This window comes from Cyprinodon tularosa, unplaced genomic scaffold (genome assembly GCF_016077235.1).
Source record: "Cyprinodon tularosa strain WSP-4 unplaced genomic scaffold, ASM1607723v1 ctg272, whole genome shotgun sequence".
NCBI lineage: Eukaryota > Metazoa > Chordata > Actinopteri > Cyprinodontiformes > Cyprinodontidae > Cyprinodon > Cyprinodon tularosa.
In genome coordinates this window covers 497957-521576 of record NW_024038977.1, presented here as the reverse complement: position 1 = coordinate 521576, position 23620 = coordinate 497957, and the positions used below count along the sequence as shown (strand labels likewise).

Sequence of the window (23620 nt, the reverse complement as noted above, 5' to 3'; positions counted from 1 at the left end):
TGCCTTTTTTTTATTGTAAAGGTGGATAAGATGATAAATAAAATTAATTTCAGGTCTTCAAGCAGATGATCAGTGTCTGTAATTCAAACCATTAAAAAAGAGGAAAGGAATTCCAACAAAGACTCAACAGAACCTGGAAAATATAGCTTTCTATGGTAGCTGGTCTATGGTAGCTACCATAGACCAGCTACTATCTACTTAATCCAAAGTTTTTAGCAACGCATAAAAAATAAAAACATTGGTAGTGCAGAAAAAATTTACTTTATTGCATCAAACTGTTTGGGAAATGTTTGTTACTTCTTTATAACAAGTACATTGGAAGGAAGCATGGTCTGTGACAACCAGCTGGTAATAAAGCAACCAACAGGTGGCTTTTTTTAAACAGATTGAAAACTCATCATTTTGCTGTATTTTTTCTTCTTTTTTTGTGTGTTGACACCCTTCTTCTTTTTGAAAGCGGTTTTAATACATTAGGTTTTTCTTACTTACCTACATACTGCTCTGAACCCATCTTATGTGCTGCTAATTTAAAGTATTCAACATGTTACAGGAAGAGAAAAACATTATTTTATCCTGTGGTTAGAACATGGTTCCGGTAGACGCTGTTTTTATTATAATCTCGACTAAATCTGCACGGGCACAAGCTTTTTAATACAAGCCACCATGTGATTTAATCTCAGTGGAGCCTCATGTCTCATTGCGTAAGAGAAAAAAAAAATCCAAAAGGAGATTATTCATTTGCTCTCAATTTCACACAAAAAATAGGACCCACAATGGAAACAGAGGAGAGACGCTAACGACTCATCTGTAATGATGGTACGCTGTAGGTTATGGATTTTATTCAAGAAAACATTGACTTCATTCAGTATTGAATCACTTTCCTCTGATTATCAGTAAAAATATTTGCCTTTACAGTTGAAATAAATAAAAAAAGATTAGAATGACCTGTGAACTTTACTGAAGTCTTATTATTTCTAAATCTCAGAAAAAAGATAAGAAACTCCTGGAGTGAATCTTTTTAGATCAGGTTATACTGGAACATTTTCCTGACCTTAATATCACCTTATCTTTTATTGCAGCAGCTTATTTTGACCATTACAAGAGAATTATAAAATTTAATGTGAGAATTTTAATTTAGGCCAGGGGGTTCCATTAGTGGGCATCAGGAGATATCACCCATTTGATTGTCGCATTTCATAAATAAATGCACCATTAAATAAGTAGATGTTAATTAATTTGTACTTTTTACAAACATTTCCATTGACAGTGTCAAATTCATTTTATAACATTCTGGACAACCTGTGAGAAATGGAAAAGCAAGGCTCCGTTTAAAGTTAATTTTTTTGCCCTATAAAAGAGGTTGACTTAAAGGCCCATATATCAGATGGTATTATATGGCCGCCCAACTAACATCAGCCATGTAGACACTAAACAGCAATCTGCTCCAGATTTCCCCTTAAACACCTTTCTGTATTCTTTGGATATAAGGAAACTAAAAATCCCCACAAAGGATCTTTTCTTAAAAAATACAATTATAACTTCGCATGCAGCACATAAACATGCAGGTGACCGTCCAGAGCGATCACAATCTACCCCTATCCGGGTAATGAAAAGTTCACCCCAGGGGAAAATGATGGAGGATTTAAACTCTGGAAAACTAAAGGCATTCAGAAAATGAAAGACCTATATGCTGATGGCATGTTGCTTACTTTCGATTAGTTATGTAAGAAGTATTTAATACCCACAAAACGATTTTTTAAATACTTGCAATTGAAAAAAGATTTCATTAAAACTGAAACGAATAGTTGACATTCCACCCTTAACGAAAATAGAGAAGTGTGTGTTGGGGGACTTAAAAGGCAAAGGTTGTTTTTCTGTGTTCTATACTTTGTTTATGCGTTCCTCTAAAGATTCAGCAATAGATAAGTTAGACGCTTGGAGAGGAGATACTTTCAAAGATATCGACGAAGAAAACTGGAATCAGGCATGTTTAAAAGCAGAAAAACAAACGATAAACGCGTGATTTAAACTTCTGCAATATAAATGGATTATGAGAACCTAAATAACACCAGTTACGCTTCCTCATATGTTCAGTGATATTCCAGATAATTGCACTAAATGTTTATTTGAAAAGGGAACTCTTCATTTTGTGGGAATATCCTAAAGTCCAGAAGTTTTATTAGGTGTCTATCTGAATTATCCCATTAGAGGTTAAAATCCGTGTTCTTAGAATAAACCCAATTACATTTAAACAATTACAGCGGACAACTACACTGATATAGTTCTTCAAACCAGAAGATTTGTTGCACTATGCTGGAGGAGCACGGAGGCCCTCTCCATAGGACTGTGGAGGAAAGAAGCTGCAGGTTCACTTGGACTGGAAAAAATAACATACATTGCCAAGGGTAAACAACAGGACGTTGAGAATCTATGGAAGCCATATATGAGGATCATAGGGACTGAAGGTGGAGCTTATTGATGGGAGTCTTAAATGGATGTCTTGACTACAGTTTCTATTCATATATTTTCTTGTTATTTTTCACTTCCTGAATCTAAAGGGTTTTGTATATTTTTGGAACTAGAAAAATGCAGGTTTGAATGGTGAATGCATGAGTGAATGTAAGTGTGTATAAGTACATGTTACCAGGTTAAGTTTGTTGTCTGTAAATGTGTTGTGTCAAAAAATAGAGAATTTGATCAAATATATTGAAAAGCATAGTTCATTAATTTAATTCGTTTTCTTTCAGACATAATTCAAATATTAAATATGATTTATGAAATTAAATGATTAATTAAATTATTAAATTTAATCTATATATATAAAAAAATACTTTAATGAATATAATTCCTCCACTTTATGTGTATGTTTTAATATAAAATGAGCTAATTCAGTGAAAACATAATTGTGGGAGTTTGCCAGTCTGTTGCATTGTTTTTTTTTTGTGATCTGGCTGAAATGTTGGGCTTTGGGGAACATAAGACCACAGGCTGGATGAGCGGCCATGTTTATCAGCTCCCACTTCACAGTGGGCAGGATGGTATTAGAGGTAAATTAGGATCTCTGAAGGTAACACCAGAGGGAACGCAGCCATAAGAAGCTGATTTCTACTTTGGTCTCCCAGTTACAAAAAAAAACAGGAACTAAAAACTTAATTAAAAGGCCATCTCAGTTCCTAGACTTAGAGGGAACCAGGGACTCTGAAAGACCTTAACAGGTAGTGACGGCCTTCTGAAATGTTACAGGGGAAAATCAGGTCCTGTCCTGTTAGTACATGGTAGCTGAGAGAGGATCCAGTATGGTGTAATATCAGCAAAGACTATTTCCTCACCTTCTAGAGATGGTTCTGTCTTAAAAGGTGTGTCTGCTGCTCCCAGGCCGCTGCTGGAGCTGCCCAGGAGGTCAGGAAGAGAGGAGGACACAGACACCACCGACGGTTTCCTTCTCCACTTTAACACTGAGGGGAACTCATCGACGACAGGGAACTCATCCGGAGTCGGGAACTCATCCTGCATCACAGCAGAGAGGGGAGGTTGATAAATGGACAGGAAAAAAAAGCATCTTTTGGTTTCAGATCAGCTTAGATTTGATTTTACCTTTTTTAATTTGACTCTTTTTTTTGTTATTTTATGTGAAACATACAGTTTTTATTCTGTACTAGAAGAACTATGGATTCAAAGTTATTACAATTCTTAGATTAATGAGGCTTTCATTTTTAAGTTTTTGTTAATTTGAACGATACATTTTGATAACTGGATTTCCATGATCAATCTTATACTGTCTTATAAAACAAAGGTTTCAGCAATAAATCATGCTCTTTACGTCCACATATGTGAAGGCAAACCTCAGTATTTACTTTATTTATGGTTAAATTACGTTAGTTCTCTTTCTACTTCTAACAACGCATCTTATAAACACATATTTTAAACCTACTATGCAGGGGAAATATTAGAGCTAAACAACACATTTCATTTAAAAGATAAAGAAATTCCTGCCACTGTTCTTTTCAATTAGCATTTTTAAAATAAAGGAAATCATCATTTGGGTCAGGAGTTCCCAAAGCTACATTATAACACAGCTTAGTTTTCATGACATATGGGGACATTTCATTGACTTACATTAATTTGATATGGCCTAACCCAGAGCCTTACCCTAACTCTAACTATTAACAACATATACCTAACGCTCAAACCCTTTCCTGAAATGAATTAACCTTAACCTAACCCCAACTCAAAGAAAATAACTTTACCATATGGGGACCACAATCCTGGTCCCAATAAGAATATAGGACCCCATAACGTGACAGTGAAAACAGATTAAAGTCCCCACGCTGTGATAAAAACAAGTCCACACACACAGCTTTGTTTTTATGACATATGGGGACATTTCATTGACTTGCATTAATTTTATATGGCCTAACCCAGACCCTTACCCTAACCCTAACAATTACCAAGATGTACCTAATCCTAACCTAAAGTGAATTCACACCTTAGTTCTAAACCTAACCCCAACTTAAAGAACAGAAGTTTTCCATATAGGGACCAGTTGTATGTCCCCATATGTACCTGTAAGTCCTTGCATGTAGGATATTCTACAAAATACTTCCCTCAAAAAAATACCCCCCCCCCCCCTCCCCCCCACACACACACAGCGATTCCAGAAAGCTCCTGATTGCATCTTGCCAACCTGGGGAATATTTCACTGCAAGGCTGCAGCTGAAGCTGCAGCAGAATGATCAATGGATCCTTTCTGACTAAAAACAGCCTTTAGGTTTGAAGAGTTTGCTTCACTAAAACACACCGCTGCTGTCTTTGATCTGGGAGTTTGGTAGACTTTGCAACATGTAATGAAAGTCCCTCTCTGTTTCAGAGACTTCCACTCACCAGCGATAAGGTTGGCTCTTCCATGAACTGTTTCAAGCTTAGGCTCTTCCCGTTGACCTGCAGAGAGAGAGAAACACAGTCGCCTCTTTATCTGAAATGCTGTGGCACGGTGCATGGACTTGATGAATAAATGGCCATGATGTGTTTGTTCACTGACCTGTAAGTGTGTGCAGATTCTGCGGAGGACATCATACACACTGTCTCTTGATAGCAGAGAGACAAAAACATACTGAGGAAAGAACAGAAAGTATCCAATGATGCCACAAATCTATGAATAAAATTAAAGGAACAGTTTCTGCTACACTTGAGAAATAAACACCAATCAGACGCAACATTATGGCCCCTTGTCATCAGAATGTGAATGTTTTTATTCATTACATGTGTTCATACTGAGTTATGGCAGCTGCCTCAGTCCAGTACATGCAGGGAGAGAATACAAGAAGAAGTTATGATGGGAAATTGATAAAAGCTACAGAGACTATAAATAGTGTACAAAATATGTATAGTAGGAACAAGATGAATAGTTTCTGTTTCTAAGGAGCTATGTGACACCAAATATTTTTCCTGGTCGGGGTCGCCTTTTACATCTCTGCTTCTGTCTCCTTGAACCCCAGTCGGCCTCAGCAGAAGGCCGTTCACACTGAGCCTGGTTCTGCTGGAGGTTTCTTCCTGTTAAAAGGGAGTTTTTCCTCTCCACTGTTGCTACAAGCATGCTTAGTGTGAGTCATGAGTGGATGCAAACAAATGGTTTTCCTTAGATAGAAATCTTTGAATCAATTTGACAATCAGGTGAGAACCCTCAGGCAGTGGAGTCTTTGCTGGACCCTTTAAAACCACTGCTGACCCTTCCTTGGATCTGTGCATTGCCAGAACTTAAAAGGTAGTTTTTCTGCAGGTGCAGCTTCTTTGCTTTCTGACATCATTAACCATCTCCTCTGCGGTTTTCAACTCAGGTTTGCAGGATCAAACATGTTTCCAAAGAATCCTCCTTTCTCTGCTGACATGTCCTCTCGCCATCATAGAGCCTCATATGCTCCACAGTTAAGAAGCTTGCAGACGTAAATGAAAGCATTATTCAACAGTCCAGCTCCATGTTCCTGTTCTGATTCTCGCCTGTGCTCTGTTCTTTCAGTCTAAAATATATCCTTGCTATTATATGCCATCCACCGCAGCACTACGACAAGGAGATAATCTGTCTGTTTTACCTCCCCAGTCAGTGGATATTATGTTTTACCCAATCGGTTCACTTTGCCTACATGAGGGATTTCAGCTGCACTCCTTTCCTTCTCTGTGTTGCTCAGGTGTCTACAGTGGAATGATATAAGCTGGAGATTTCGTGCAACAGCAAAAATACAATTAAATAGCTTTTCTGTTATAAAAACAGAAGAGTAAAGATCCAAAAAGTGCACTCAAGTAGAAGTAACACCACAAGTAAAAATAAAAAAATAGACATCCAATGAATGCAGCAAGAGCAAGAAGGCATTTGGTAAAAGGTAATTGAGATACAGAGTATCAGGCTATAACATACAAGTATTGTGCAAATGCATTTTCTTTTAAGAAATTATTTTATTTAAATGTTTTTCTTAAAATCTTTTTTTTTTTTTTTTTTTTTTTTACATATAACAAATGAAACCACCTCCTAAAGTATATATGACTGAGCAGGGTTAACTACCTACAGTGACAATAGATTTTTTTTTATTGTTTATTATATTGACCTCAATGCCAAAGTCATCTCAGCAGATAAAAAGTATCACTAAAATAACTGATTAAAAAGTAGCACTAAAAGTTTTGGTATAAAACAGAATAATCATCACTTAAGTTAAAACAAAATGGATGTTGCAGTAAAAAATACTCCTAAAAATATATTTTAGGTACTTTTAGGTACTCCCTCCTCTGGTAATCAAATAAAGTTTTGAAGCTATGCAGCAGAATCCTCATGCATCTGATTTATTTGCACAATACTAAAAGAATGAACATATAAGCTCAAATTGCAAACTTTTAAATCAGCCATTTTTATGTTATTGTTGGTTTTAGTTATAACAGGTTATTTACGGTGCTTGTCTGATGGGATTCATCATGCTGTAATAAAGCTACACTTGTTGACTTTAGAGGTGATTTTGCACATTTTTCTAAAAAAAACAAAAATCATGACTTAGGTTTTACTGCATTTTCAGGAATTAAAGGTTTTTGTTGTAGTTTTTAAGTCAAAACTCTTCAACAAAACAAAAACAAAAGGAGAATTATTTAATGAATGTTAGTGTTTCTGCTGGTTGTGACTCTATACCTACCTTCTGGTTGGTGTCTGTTGTGATGGCTAAACCGTTCGGCACCAGGCCGGCTGTTTTGTGCTTCTTCACAAGCCTCACAGAGACGACAGGGATAGCCACCTGAAACGAATGAAAGCAAAGTAGCGAATAAGTATTTACAGGGAAACGGGAGTCTTGTATTTGACCTCTGAAACACCCAGAATGAGAGAGGAGAGAGAAAAACCCCTCTATGACAAAAGAGCCCAGTGATGGGCCCTGCAGAAAACCAGCAGGCAGCACAAAACCTACGTTATTTGAGTCAGAATGTGAGGAATGCAGCTGGAATAGTTTCGAAACAAAATAACCTTCATATTAGTGTCCCTGAAAACCTAGCAGAGCTTTAGTTTCACGGAAATGAAGGTAAAGCTAGAAAGCCCAGCATCAAAGAGAAAAATCTCAGAGCAGGTTAAGGTTAAAGGTTAAATATGTGTACAGATTTTTCAAACCCACCTTTACAGTATAAAGATTTTAATGTGTAAGAATTGAGACTCAGGAACTTCTAGTTGACACCTAATCCTGAACGACTACCAGTAAAATCGTTAGTAAAGCCGTCTAATGAGCTTCGTCAGGCTGTGATTTTAAATGTCACCGGGCTTAGGTTTCCGCGTTTATCAAACAGTCTGATACCTTGATGTCCTTTCCAAAGAGGTTGGCATAGAAACACAACCAGTGTCTGGAGATGTAGAGCCGACCCTGCAGGAGGATGTCTCTGAGGAGAGCACAGGAGTACACTAACAAAAGAAGGACAAAATATTCAACCAATGCATAAAAGATAACTGGAAAAACAGGATTTTAACACACTTTAGTTCATTTTTACAAGGTTACAGAGGGGAAAAAACCACAAAGCATCTATTTAAAAAAGTAGAAAATAATCATTAAAAGTTCACTTATTTATGATTGACATGTTTAAAAGCTGTTTTTAACCAGCTCTTAAAACAGACGTGTCTAAAATCATTTTACTGCACTTTGCTGATGACAATGCATTTCTTAGAACTGGACTGGTTCAATGGGATGGGGCGATTTACCAGATGTACAGAATGTTTTTATACATGAAATTAAGAAAAAAAAAAAATATATATATATATATATATAGTAATAAAAATTTAAGTATGCTGGTGAAAGTTCTCAGTCATTCAGGTCATAGCCATTCCAAAAAAATAAAAACAATCCACTGGACTTTGTTTCCAAGTTTGAAGACGTTTCGCTTCCTATCCAGGAAGCTTTTCAATTCAAAATATCAGTAATAGCGTTGAGTTTGAGGTTTTATACAGTAGCCCAACAAAGCCCTGTTTTTGTTTTGAAAACATGCAAATTGGAACAGATGAAGGGGTGCACCCATTTGGAATGGGGGTCGTTTGGCTTCTTTTGTTAGCCTGCAATACCCCATACCCATCTAAGTGTCTGAAAGGTCAGTCAATAAAGGGGATTGTTGGAATGTAAGTAGTTAAAAACATCTCACTAATTAACTTGTTTTTGATAATAAATTTCGTGCACTTATATTTCAGTAACTTCACATGTCTGCAACCTTTACTGAATTCCTGTGGTAGTTATTCATTTGCTTTGGTGGATCATCATCTGGACACTGCTTACTAAAGATTTCTGGAGCTGACCATAGCCAATGAATAACAACTATTTGAAACCTCAGCTTACTCGTCACAACAGACCCGCTTAACAGCTGAAATATACAATATTGGAGACGAGTATAAAAGGGGGCCTACTTCCACTTAGAAGAAGCTCGGATTGAAGGTGATCATTATTACCAACATTCCTAAGCTGGTGGACTTCACAATAAAATGTTTGCAGTAAATTGGGTCAGTTTCCACCCTAGAGGATTGAGGATGCCGATATCAAAGGTATAGAGGAGGATTTTCCTTTTTTCCGTGCAGATCATCAAACTAAGTGGTTCCCCCTCGTTTTTAATCATTCTGGTGGTATGTTTACGTAAGGCTATCTTATGTGCTCGTCCCCATTTAGCTGTCTTTTTCTGACAGTCATTGAATCTTGACTTTCTCACCATGGTTCTTTAAAAATGGCCGAGGGTCATAAGAGAAAAAGTGTATGAGAAGAAGAGAAATGCCTCAGAAGAGAGAAACAAGACCAGAGTGTCTTCCCACTGATGCCTCGCTTGCAGTTTCTACTCGACAGGTAAAGTTTGGCATGCTGTTAGTGGAAATTCATTTCATATTACTGCAAAGTAGGGTTGTCACGATACTAAACCTTTCAACTCGATTACGATACTAAGGAAAATATTCGATACTCGATACCATTTTCGATACCACAAGGATAAAAACAAAGACTTCAAAATTCTACAGAAATATTTTCATTACTAAATAAAATACAATAAATAAATACAATAAAGGTTGTATGCTGTGCACAATATTAAGCAAGCTTGATAAAAAACTTATAAAATTAAAATTAAGTGTTTCTTCCTTGGCTATGCTTTGCACACATAACAATGACACTAGCCAAACCGGTTAAGAAATAAAAATCATTCCCAGCATCTGCACCTGTTACAAAACAAAAGTCTGATACTGAAAAGAGCACAGAATTATTGAATCACACAGTGTTCTGAAAGTGCATTGTCCTCTATTCTGCACTTTAGATGAATGACTGCTTAGGTGCCACTGGTGGTGGCACTGTATCGATACTTTTAAAAACGAGTATTGTATTCGGATACAACGTTTCAGTATCGATACTTTTTTGAGTATCGATACTTTTGACAACCCTACTGCAAAGTAAAATTTATTTCCCTTTATATTGTAACTTTCCAGGAAATGAGTTTATTCAGTTTGTAATTTGCATCGTTAGTAGTTGTACGGTGGCCAAAGATCCATATCTACCCTGCAAACATGTCCACATTTTCACTGTAGCACACAGATACAAGCATGTCATGATTTTTTTATGTAGCAGTAGTCTTATTTGCAGGGAAACATTTTATATATAAATATGGGTGAGATGAGATCCATCCGAGTGACAGTCATCATTGCGTACTCAAACATCCTCGAGGATCATGTGCATTTTGTTTTTTAAGTGGAGAGGTTAGGTCTTTTCAAAAATTCACGAAAATCCTCCACTATACCTATAATATTAAGCATGATTATCATAACATTCTCATTGGTTGTTGGTATCTAAGTTGCACCACTTTGAGTTCCTCTTGGTTAAAAATGCTGATTTTTTAAAGATAAAGCTATTATTGTGCCGCCCCAGTGGAGCATTTCCTGAACATTGATGGACATATAGACTGGACTGAAACAACCCAAAATATATTAGTTGCAGATGTTAATTCATCTGGATACGTCTGACTTTTGCAGTAGATTGAGTTTAAAATTAAGTCCAGTTCAAAAATGTCCCAATGCCTTGTGAAAATAACGTTTCTTTGCCACCTTCTGTCTGCTAAAGATAACTCTCAGACAAAATATTTATTTTACAATAACAATCTCTGACCAGCAGACAATAAAACAGCACTCCTGTTTGACTGCTGCACGTCTCCCCCTGCTCTGTATCTCGTCTGTAAACAGTTACATAAAGGCCACCAGCCCCAAGAAAATAACTGAAAAACGTATTTTGGGTGAATAGATAAAAGTTGAAAACTTTTATCTATTCACTTTTATAGAATAATGAAGACAGAAAGAGTTATATTCGCTATTTGAGAAATAATTAAAACTACTGCAAAAAAATCCCATCAACAACTTGTTCACAGTTAGCCTTGGTCCTGCAGAAATAACTAGAGATGGACCAAAAAAATCACCATAATGCTACCAGATTGCTACATTCAGTGTAGATGTTGTTACAGAGTGAAGACGACAGAGTTGGGTCATTTCAGCATCAACGCGATGAGAAAAAATAATGTTAAAAGAAGCATTGAAGGTATCAGAAGCTTCTAGAGGAAACTATATTTTGCACAGAGGGACAGAGCATGTTAATTTAGGCAGATAAACAGGAAGTAGGACTTATGCAAATAAGGGAATTTATTAATCCTGTTTAATCCTTATTCTGCTATAAACATCTCGTTGTAAAGAATAAATATGTTGACAGCAGAAAGATCAAATCTGTAGGTCAGAGCTTTGTAAATCGGATATTAAAAATGGGCTAAATATCTCTGATCGGTTTATCTCTAGCTGTAAATGAGTTGATTATGATGGAGCAACAGCAGAAGCTAAAATGGTCCCGTTTTCAGTGAACATGTTTTTACTACATTAAATATGAATATATTTATTTACCTGATAAATAAATGATACAGCAAAATTATACAATAACTCCTAGTATACACACTTAAAATCCTTATTTGTTTAGTACAGTATAAGTTCATATTATCCCAGGTAATAAACACATCATGAAAAGAAGACATAAAAGTACCTTTCATGAGGATCTCATCCTTGGGGACGCATGCGAACAGTTTGTGGTACTGCGAGTTGTACTTGCTGACAGTCTGTGCAGAGGGACAGGGCAGAGTCATGAGCAGCTCCTTGGCGGACCGGCCTGTCTGCACAGTGCCGGCCCCGCCGTCCCCTCCACCTTCACCGCCGCATCGGCCACCGGCCCCTCCGACTCCGCTCTGCGCAGACACCATCCTCTCCCACAGAGGACGGGGGCTCTGCACCAGGCTCAGCACGTTGGCACCGTACTCACACACACACTCTCGCACATCCAAGGCCTGGAGCAAACCGCTGCAAGACACACACTGTTCCCCCTGTCGCTGGTCAGTGCTGGGCTGAGGTTTCATCTACTAAACATGCACGTGCTACGGTAAACATCTAGCTCTAATGCAGCTAAAACACACAAACACATACACTTACTCTACAGACTAACAGCCACTATGTCTCATCTTACAGCCTCTCAGCTCCTTCTCAACCACAAGGTTCCCTTCTGTCTCAAATAAACCTTCAGTGACTCTACACTTCTCCTCCCTCCCACTCCTCTTTCCTTCACACACATACACTCACTCTGTCCTTCATCCCTCTGAGCAGGTACACCCGCCCTGCTACTACTATCTGTCAGTTTCTCTAACACAGAGAAATTAAAAACTGAACATTTTCCTCCCTAAAACTCCAACAGATCTCATCCATCGCCATGCCTTCTTCACCTCCAACCTGCAGGATCTCTGCTACAACTTTGTCCACCAGTATCCTTCTGAGGCCGCCTTCTGAAGTCTTATGTGTCAAATTTGAGGCATACTTTGTGTTTCTGTAGGTCAGCAGTGGTCGGACACCGGCTAATACTGTAGCTTGTTGGAGTGCCAAAACTTTAAAAAAAGGTTTTAGAGACTCTTTCCAGACTGATGGATGCCATTTACCTTTTTCAGCTGTTTGTGTTTAGATTTGTTGTCTTTTTAGATTGTTTAGCCTACTTCATCCTGTCAGACAGGTCCTTTTAACATCATTCATCGAATCAAGAGGTAAGGTAATAGCCAGACCACAGTGAGGTGAGGGAAATTGAGTGCAGTTTTCCAAAATAAAAGTCCTGATTTAAGAAGGTGGCAGTTACTTTTTCATATGGAGTCATGCTAGTATAAAAACCTTGTTTCCTCAATGATTGAAATCAAAATGTAATTTACTTATGCTTTGTTGGACATTATACAATTATATGATGATCTGACAAATTAAAAGGGCACAAAAACTTAACAAATCCAATAAGAGGCTAATCGCTTTTAAACAGCTTTGCAATTTCAGCTACATTCTCAGAAATGTGCAGAAGTAAGCAAACTTTTAAAGCCCTATCGTACTACGATCAGCTAATATTACATCTTTGCTACACCAGCTGAGGTTCAGTAGGGATGAAACACATAACTCACCGATCCCCTGTAACATTTCTTCACATCTTCGTATGAAAGCTCTTCAATCAGCTGAAACCTGTGGGGTATGGAAAAGTAAACAAACAAAATATTAAAAACTGTGAAACGTGAATCAATATTCATTATAGAGGCAAGACAAAATTACATAAAGTAAACATAAATATACTCATGCACATTTGTTACATTAGTGCATAAATAGGCAACATTTACAGTATGCATACATTTATTGCTTCTAATGTAGCTTGGTTCATTGCACATGAATCCAGAAATAACAGTTGGCACTAAACGGCATCAGATATAAATACTGAGCAGCTTCAACTTGTATTGTAGCCAAGCCAGGAGATTATCTGTGTCACTCTTTTAATAGCATGCGTTTCACTTCAAACCGCCTCCAGAGGAGTAGTCCGAGCAGAGCAGCAGATGTCCCAGCATGATGCTCATAAATCTGTTTCCAAGGCAGAAAATACAACCCAGCAAATAAAATGCAGCATAATCAATCCATGAAGGAAAATGTCACCAAACTGCTGCGTTCAGGTATTTTTGGGAGGATGGTGGCAGGTATAGACCAAGTAAAGACTGAATATGTGAAGGTATTTACATAGAGAGAAAGAAACACATGCCTCTTTCATGCAGTATCTCACTGAGTGTTTGGTGACTGTCAGGGAGCTTGGGGAGATGTAATGCTGCCCTGATATGAAACCCTGCTCCTGGAGGATGCACAGATAACAGTGCAGCTATATGCATTCGCTGCTATCGCTGGTTGAAAGGTTTCCAAATGAAAAGCAGGAAGGTGGCTTTGATAGCTGAAAGCAGTCAGAAGTACAAGTCCACATTATTGTGGCTACTCCTCAGAGGAAAAACACCACATAAACAAGCATTAGAAGGAAGGAAGGAAGGAAGGAAGGAAGGAAGGAAGGAAGGAAGGAAGGAAGGAAGGAAGGAAGGAAGGAAGGAAGGAAGGAAGGAAGGAAGGAAGGAAGGAAGGAAGGAAGGAAGGAAGGAAGGAAGGAAGGAAGGAAGGAAGGAAGGAAGGAAGGAAGGAAAAAACATAACATCCAGTTACACTCACTGTGATAGGAAGATCAGTGGCCAACTAAGGGTAAGGTGCCTTGCTCAGGGGAACAACGGAGGAGGAACCTAAAGCTAAACCCAATGTTTCACTCATTAGACGTCTAGTCTTTCCATATAGCCATGGTGAAAAGCATCATTATGTATTCCAAATGCATTAAGGAACGATTTTCGTTTCATCTTAGTCAATTTAATCTTTCAATCAGATGAACTGATCTTTAAACATAAGAAGCTTTAGCTGATAAACGTCACAATATGATCAAATGCAGAATAGGTAAATGTCACTTTTTCAAGTGAGGAGACTTGACCAAAGCACTTTACATTACATTCAGTCATTTACACACACACACTGATGGTGGCAAACTACATTGTAGCCACAGCTGCCCTGGGGCTCACTGACAGAAGCAGGGCTGCTGTACACTGGCGCCACCGGGCCCTCTGACCACCATCAGTAGACAATGCAGGTGAAGTGTCTTGACCAAGGACACAACAACACTGAAAGCCAGAGCCGGGTCTTTAACCGTCAACCCTTCAATTTCAGGGCAAATTCCTATATCAGATGGCACTTTCAGGTGTCAAATACCCCCATAGACAGAATATAGATATGAGGGGGTTGGTGTTGCCTTGTCCTGATCAAGTTGAAGTTACTGTCTGACATGTAGCACTCAATAAAAACAGGAAAATATTATAACAATTAAGGAGATTATTGCTTTCAGTGTTAATAGCATTTCTATATTTTACAGGTGGACTTGTTTCATTCTCTTTAATTCAATTAGGGACTTGAAATTATCTATAGATCTATTAAACCTGATTACATTTATCTTTAATCTTTCATCAGTCTGTCTGAAAGCTAAAGCTGGGTCACAACTAGTTCATGAAAAATTCATCTTATCACTTTTTGTTAATCAAAAATGAAGAATACACAGTGAAAAGAGTTTAAAAAAAATCAAGTGCTGGAAGAGACAAAACTCCACCCTGGCTTATTTGGAACCTCCAAAAAACAAAACATACACAAATTCAAAGTAATACTGTTAAACACAGTAGTGACACACACATACATCTACATACTGTACACTCATACTTAAACACACATTCCCAGCATCTATGTCATGGTGTGGTGCTGTCATGTCCAATCCATCATTAAATCATCTGACATTTGGCTGTTAAACATTGGGTTGCTAAATGAGAAAAGCTATTAAAACTGACTCGTATTAAGGATATGAACAGATGCATTTCCTTTAATGTGGACATTCAACTTTTAGGATTTTTCCCTCAGTATATAAGAAGTTATACATGGAAACCCATAGTTCAAAATATGTATTTCATAATTTGTCAGAATCTTTAAGCTTTGAAATTAAGGTGAAGGGGTTGTTCTGATGGAGATGCTATTCTAACAAAGCGTTTCTAGAGAAACAAAGTACAATCTGGCAAAGAGTAGTGGGGTAAAGGCTTCCTATATGTTGCAGTATGTGAAAAAAGGATGCAAGAGGCTAAAGACAGCTGCATCTGCTAACAACGAAATGCAATTGGTTCATAATTTGGTTTGGTCCTGCAGGAATAAGTAGAGATCTACAAAGAAACGATCTGATAGCCGTTATGCTTGAATGATGGCCGACTGGTATGAAGCTGAAAATGAGAACTTTTTGCTGAGCAGTGAATGCACCACACCCTTCTGCTACAAGATTTTTTTGTTTGTTTTTCTGTTTTGAGAACTTTGAAAGAACTGTTGAAAATTAGAGGAGTCCAAAAGTTGCTTTAGTCCAAAGTCCTGACTTTGACTACCTTACCTGCTCTGTTTGAAATGCTGTTGTAGGAAAGAAGATGCATTAGACTGAGTCACACAGGAAATATCTCCTTAAACTAGTCATTGCTAAAAGAGGCTTTTGATGCTCCAGAATATTTTCTCCATATTATTTTAATAACAACTGACAGAAGGGAACCTGGATGTTTTCATACAGCTAAGTTTAGATATAAATCCTTTTAGAAGCTGTTTGGAGCAGAAAGTTAAGACTTCCTACAAATGCCAACATAGACTTAAAGTACCAACCAACTTGGAGTATTAATCAGGTCATGAGAGGAATTAAAAACTCCCCTCCATTTAACCTCTTCCACTTTTAATTATTTTACGTAGCTTGACCCAGAAAAAGAAAAAAAAAATCCCCTTTCCTGGAAAACACATCTCTTCATCTTGTGACCATGGTGTAAACAATAGTGCATGTGTGTTGCTCTTCCTGCCTGCTGGTTTCCTCCTATAAATAGGCAGCACCGTGTCTCTGCACTCTCAGGTGGAGAAGAGAGAGTGATTATTAAAAACACGCAGCCCTGTGGGGACCAACCAGCTTTCTTGTCTCCATCTGTCTCTCTTACACGAGCTCCACCGCCTCATCGATACCGCCAGCACGGACAATGGAGGGCCTTTAGAAGAGCTGATGAGGCGTTTTAGGGGATTCTGGTACAGATATGCAGAAAAACTTGAACTCCCTTCACAATTTTGGATTCGATAACAGAAAAAAAAGTCCAAATGTGTTGCTTGATTTAATAAAACAATGAGGAAAGTAAATTACTTTTAATTTACAATGAGTATTTGAACTCCACTAATCCTGAAGGTATAACACAGTGACTCTCTATGTCTTCCTGAAGCAGAGGTTTAGAAACAGGAGCTAAAATGCGACCCGGCATCTTTTCCCCTGAGAGCAAAGCAAAACGTTGCCTGCTGCAGTTGTGTTTGTGTGCATACGCATGCGCCTCTTCTCCAGTATCACAGTGCCCTTGGCTCAGAGGCAGAATGGTGGAGCTAATTACAAGCTCAAAGAAGCCCAAATTAAATCCCAAATTAGAAAGTGAACACCTCCCATCGGTGACCGGTGCAGCTACAGACTCTGAGTCAGTTTAGGAAGAAAACTGAATTGAGAGAAAAGGAGAAGAAAATGTAACCTAAAAACTATGAAATGAAAGATTTAGAACATTAAACAACATAAATAAAAAAATAAAAACTTTTCTATTAAAGGCTGCAAGAAAGAATATATCTTTATAGTCTGGATTAAAACAGCATAAGAATTGAAATACTGTAAACTATGTTGTAGTTAGCTGTTTAAAAATACAAACGAAAAATAAAAATGCTGTTACTTGCGTTAAAGACAAGTTTTACACTTTAGAAAAGAATTACTGCTGAATTAACTAAACCTCTGTCTTCTGAATGGATCAACTGGTTTTGTAAGAGTTCTTAAGTCTTTAAACTCAGCATTAAGATGGTGCTTTAATGTTTTATTCAAACCAGATATGAAATATGCCCAGTCTACTGGTTAGTTTACATTTCCTTGATTAGGTTTGTGTTTGGTTTTTTTTGTTGTTTTGTTTGTTTTTCCTGTGAGGTGTGAGCTTTCTACTGGTAGGAATGCTAAAAAAAAAACAGATAACCCTTTAAGTGGGGCAGGTGATTATCTCCAGAAATCTGAGTAAGCAGACCTGTGTTTAGCAGAAAGGATTAAATATTATAAAAAAGGATAAAAATTTCTAAATGTTCTCCTTCTCTTCTAGGCCCAACAGGTTACTTTACAGAGCTTGAAGAAACCAAGCATGGATGTGGTTCCACTTTATTTATTAAAACATGTATATAAAGAGAAATATATATCCTGTTCTTTTAAGAATCACTAAAAAAATATATATTATATTTTTGTTATTTGTTTGAGAAAATAAAAACTAACTTGAATAGTACAGTTAAGCAGGGTAGTTGTAAGTAAGTTCCAGCCAATCCAAGCTTAGAAGTCAGCTCATACACAGTTATGTCCCAGCACTTACTAATATCCATACATTTCAGTGGAATAACCTCAAAAATCCAGAATATAGCCGGTAATTTTCCAGAAAGCTCATAGTAAGTTCTGGAAAGCAACCTCATAGTTATACGTGCCCAAAAATAACTTAGTTGGGATGTTCCAGATTGTACCAGGCAACAAAATCGCCCAAAAATAGAGCTAATTTACAAAAAGTAACCCGTAGTATCTCAGAAAGCAAACCAAGAAAGTCCAGTCACATAACCGTTCATTCCAAAGACGCATTCTTTTAAGTTTTGAAAGTTACCCTTTAAGTTTTAGATGAAATGATGTGACAAAATCATCATAAACCCCACTTCCTGACAGTTACCTGTAAGCTGTTGATAGAAAGGTTCAAGTCATCACAATAAAGGCAAGTACTGGAACGTAACCTATGAATTCTGGAAAAGTAATTTGACAATAACTAAAAATAAACTCGATATAATTACTATGAAGCACCCTGTAAGATCTAAGATGCATCTTGAATAATTGTTAGTTTAAAAGTCCCCTAGCAATGCAGCTAGATCTTAGATTCTAACAGTGTTCCAGACAAGGACCTGAAAGCGTTGGAATTCAGCAGTCTGTAACTTTCAGTTCCTGTCAAGATACAGAAAGTGATGTTTACAAAGAAAACGTTCTAGATAGTGAATTACCTAAAATTATCCCAGTCCTCAAAAATACCCTTTAACTTCTGAAATATAAAGAGCATAAATCAGTTGTGTGAAGTGGCAGTAGACATAGTGGCGTTTTTTCATTGGTGTATTAAGTGAGATGCAGATTCAATTGCAACTCTAGAGAATAGCAGATAAAAAGTAGGAGTGCACCGATTTATTGGCCACGATTTTCATTTTGTGAGATCGACCGATACCAATATGTAAAACCGATAATAACCACTGATGTTAATACTCTTAACTTGTGCAGTTAAAATGAGATTTGTTTTCTAATCTTATAACAACTGTTATAAAATATTGGCCTCAGTCAAAACTCTACATGTCACACTTGTTAAAGATTGGTTATCGCCCAGAGAACGATAACTGGTGCACCCCTAAAGCTGCGATCCAATCTCAATACAACTAAAGCTAAAAATGCAGTGCCTTTTCAAATTATTGAGGGAATAAAACTGTAAAGATAAAAAAAAAAAAAGAAATGGATCCAAAGAACCATTTAGTTATGGTTTCTCTATAAGACAATTTATCAGATAATATATCTTAAGTATAGGGATGGGGGCCAGGACAATTTCTACAGGGAAACTGGCACCTCATGGCCCTTGTCTAGAACCGTCCATGGTTATGTGAGAAGTTATACCTTCCAGCACACAAACCTAAAAGGAAATAACCTTCTATCAGACTCTGATTTGTAATTTCTATCCAAGTGACCGTTTATTTTCCAAAAAGCAGCCTGTAACTTCCAGAAAGTAATCTGCAGAGTATAACCTGCAACATATATGGCTATAAACTAAAACATACAATAGGTCCACCTGTGCTTGATACCATAAACATCTCGTTAAAACATTGAGTAGATAAGATGAGAGCTGAGGTAAGCTGCACATTAAGAGGATGCACGTTCTGCTCAGACTCCTACAAGATTAAAACCAACATGTGCATTAAGTTTTAAATTCCCTCTTATTCATTGAGTTTACAAACACAATGTGCTTCAGAGCCAAATCTCATCCCAGAACAGATTCCCCAGGATTATCTGCTTCTGCCTGCAATCCTTCTTATATAACAAATATTTTGTTTGACAGTAAAAAAAATAAATAAAATAAATGTAGCAGTGTATTAAAATGCTTCATTATCTTAGTTTTCATTTTGTTAAAACACATGCAGCTTATATTTTTAAAGGCTTTAAAAGGGAAAATAAACATATCCTTTCTAAATCTCTGTTTTTAGCCTCTGTGTGTACCAGTGTGTGCGCTTGGCTATTGTTTGACATCAAAATGAGGCTGTGAAAATAAATCTCCCTGGGCTGGAACCCATGATCATGGACAGGATACAGATGGCTTGTGTACAGAGGAAAGAAAAAAAAGAAAACACGTCAAAGCAGTGAAAGTTGCAAAATTCTGAGCGATATTTGCCTGAAGTGTCCGTGTGTGTCGTCGTCTTTGGAGGGATCCAGGTCGTGTGCTGAGAGGAGGCCTCTTATTTCACCCTGCTCCTGCTGCTCAGTCATGCTCCTGGCCCTGGACACACAAACACACAACTCTATGTTAACAGCAGGCCCCTCTGTGCTCCACTTGTGGGAAATGTTTGTTTTTGGTCCCCATGTTTGGCTTCAAACTTTTCAGAATGGTTTATGGGTCAAACAAGTGGACTCTGTCTTACCACCGTGATGCAACGACGCTTTGATTTGACGTGTTTGCAGAGCATCAAAAAAAGCCTAGTTAGCAAAATAAAATTGTGTACCTGTGCTTTTGGTAAATGGGTCAGTGTGTACTCTTGCACAGATGTCTAATACAAAAAAAAAAAAAGTGGAGCACCTCAGAGATTGTGCAGATGGCTGACCTGATGTGCTGCTCTGGTTGCTTTAAAAAAAAATACACACTTTTTATTGTCTCAGCACCAAATTTGTCTTGCAGTACAATCTCAGCATGTTGCAAAAAGAGGAGAACATAGCTGTGAGGTGTTATGGATTAGGGAAAGTTGTAGATAATGTTTTTTTGAAAAGATTGAGTAATAGATGCTAGTAAACAGTTACGCCTAACACAAGGAGGATTTGGACTGCAATGAAATGAGAACTTCCTGTTTTGTGTGATGGATTATGTTGCTCAGGTCAGTTTAAGGCTCATTGAAGCTACATTGCATGAAGTTCTAAATAGTTTGCCTTCCAATCTTCATCTGTAGCTGTGGAGGCATCAGGAAGCTAAAGAGGTATCTAGTTCTGGAGAAAGAAGAAGGAAACAGGAATGGTGTGCAGATAAATTCCTAAATAAGGAAATAGTTAACATTTATTTTAATTCATCCCATCAATAGTGCAACTTTGTGTAGCCCTCCTCCTTTTAGAAGGGTTTAAAGCTTGGTTAATAAAAAATAATAATAATAAAACACCAACAATGTAAAGTCACAGTAACTCTGGAAGAGATGCAGAGAGCCAAAGCTCGTGCAGGGCAATCTGTTGCTATAGCAACTGTTAGTTCGGCACTCGTTAACTTGAGCCTTTATGGAAGCTTATTGCTGCAAAACAAACAAAAAGAAAGTCAGAGTCTTGGTTCATTTTGCAAAAAGCTTTGGGGGAATCAGCAAACACTTGGAAGATGGTGTTTTGGTCAGATATGGCCAAAATTAAACTTTATGTTCCCAGGAAATACAACACATACTAAACAGTCAATTCTGGAGGGAAACCTGCTAGAGGTTTCAACTGACTTGAATCAGAGATGCGGTGAGAAGACCTCTCAGCAGGACAGCCTAAACATACAGCCAGTAAGGAAGGGCCTGGGTCAAAACAGGTTAGCATGTTAGAAAGGGCATGTCCCAGTTTAGACCTTGACTGCAAAAAATGTAAATCTAAATAAGTCATTTTTTTCTTAAAATAAGTGCATTTTATCCTGAATTGAGGAGGTAAATGAGACACTTTGCCAATGGAACAAGACAATTCAGAAACAACAAGAAAAATGAATTGCATTGTCTTATTTCAAGTGCATATTATCTAATTGACTTATTTTAAGTGTAAAAACACTCAATCCATTGGCAAACTATCTTAAACTTGATTTAAGACATTTTTACTTAATTTCAGATCGTTTTTGCAGTGTACATTAAATGAGGACCTATGTCAAGATTTAAGATTTGTTGCCAGCAGACGCCCTCCAACCAAACTGAAAGGTCCTTACGTAGTTTAAAAAAAAAACAATGGGTAAAGATTTTACTTTTAGATAAGTAGATGTTGGGGAATCTTAGCACTAAAGGTTTGCAGACATGCATAAAAATAGGAGTTTAAAAAATCTCCATGGAGATTGAACGGATATATCATTTTACTTTAAAATACGACTAATTTGTGTTGGACTATTATATAACTGTGGTTCTTTGAAAATGATAGAGGGTCATAAGCGAAAAATTGTCTAAAATGTGTATAAGAATAAAGGAAAGGACTCAGAAGAGGCAGATATATCCCAGAATGCTTTGCATGGAGAGCTCTCCGCGCAAAGCATTCTGGGATTTGCTGTCACAGCAGCCCGCTGTCGTTATAGGCTGCCACTATCTGACAGCGGCAACTGATAACAAAGTTGGCACAGGCCCCCCAGAGTGGAAGAGGAGTTACGTGACCAACAGGGAGCAAAAAGTAGTGATCATCTGTCAGAACGGAAAGTTAACCGAGTTCACTTTAAAGTCCACTATAAAGTCCCCGCTCTATATAGTGATTGAGGGATTTAGGGGTTAGGGCAGATGGTCTGACAATTCAACTCAATTCAGTTTGTTTATATAGTGCCAATTCACAACACATGTCATCTTGAGGCACTTTACAGTTCACAAGATCATACTACCAAATTGACACAGTAAGCTTGTAGGAGCTATGAGAAAAGCAACTTTTAAACAGGGCGTGCACGAGGAGAAATGGGCTTGTGCACGCTCTCGCACGCGTTTAATAGGCGTTCCCTCTCTGGAGCGGGTACAGGGTTGTGCATGTGCATTTTTTTTTTTTTTTATCAATTCGCAAAAAATCCTCCACTTTACCTTTAACCATTTAAACCTGATGAATATTGGACCTTAATAGGTTCCTTATGCTCAAAATATTATTATTATTATTTTATTATTATTATTATTTTTTATGTATGTTTTATGTACTATAAATAATCATTTTTCAAATGAGATTTTTTTTTTAGTAAACAAATCCCTTTGGCCTGTAAGTTTTAGTTCTCTGGGGATATTGTCATGATTTATACACCCTGCACTGTTCACAGTGAATTTCACTATAAGAACTTTTCTTCTAATAAATTTAATTACAAGCAAAAATATTAGATTATAAATCATCATTTAGAGGCTACTAATACTCTCTATGATGGTTTAGTTTTCCGAACAAAAATCCACACATGGCTGATGAAGGATATGTGATGACAGATCTTCTCAAAAACCCCAAATCAGATTGAAGGTGCTATACTAAGTAAAAACATCCAATATATATATACGGTATATATATAAATATATATATATATATATATATATATATATATATATATATATATTTTTTTTTTTTTTTTTTTTTTTTAACTACAATGTCTGAGACTTAATGTTAATGTTTTATTTCCATCAGCAGGAAGCTTTAATCAGCCAATGATTTCCTTCCCTTTACTGTTCATCTTTTTTTGTGTGTCATCTTTAACATGGACACAAACACCATGCTGCGGTGCCATCCTTTGGGGCCGGGGGAGTCGTTACCACCTGCTCCTGTGTAATTACAGGTGCTGATGGAAATAGGCACCTGCATGCAGTTTCCAGTGAATTATCTCTAATTGGCCAGAAGCTTAACGTCAGGCGCTGACCTGTTCAAACAACAGGGGCTTCCTGGCGCTGGAAGGTAGATTTGACTGCTTATCTGGGATCGCAGAGGATTAAATGGGACGTAAAAGCTCTGTTGTATTAGATAATGATTGGAACTGCAGCTTCTTCCCACCTTAAACACGCAGTTTAAAGGATTCAGGTGAAGTCTGGGGTAAAACGGCTTTATTGCACAATTATTTGTCTCCAATGAACAAAAATAACAAACGTCAACTCTAATACAAAACCTGTATAGGCCTGACATCAATTAGAGTAGAGAGGAAGTAGCCTGGGGCACCA

At 37.4% G+C, this 23620-nt stretch overlaps 1 protein-coding gene across 3 annotated transcripts in view; it reads right to left on the bottom strand.

The window, feature by feature from the left end:
- gramd2aa (GRAM domain containing 2Aa) overlaps window positions 1-23620 on the bottom strand; it is a 43314-nt gene that overhangs the window by 5773 nt on the left and 13921 nt on the right. For 2 of the 3 annotated variants that reach the window (XM_038289853.1, XM_038289854.1), the window contains exons 2-9: window positions 19930-20034; window positions 12979-13036; window positions 11544-11868; window positions 7815-7918; window positions 7170-7268; window positions 5039-5110; window positions 4882-4938; window positions 3330-3507 (exon numbers count right to left, since the gene is read on the bottom strand). In XM_038289853.1, the coding sequence (XP_038145781.1) occupies window positions 3330-3507; window positions 4882-4938; window positions 5039-5110; window positions 7170-7268; window positions 7815-7918; window positions 11544-11868; window positions 12979-13036; window positions 19930-20034 (998 nt within the window). The remainder of the gene's footprint in view (window positions 1-3329; window positions 3508-4881; window positions 4939-5038; window positions 5111-7169; window positions 7269-7814; window positions 7919-11543; window positions 11869-12978; window positions 13037-19929; window positions 20035-23620) is intronic. The other variant, XM_038289855.1, reaches the window with a different exon arrangement.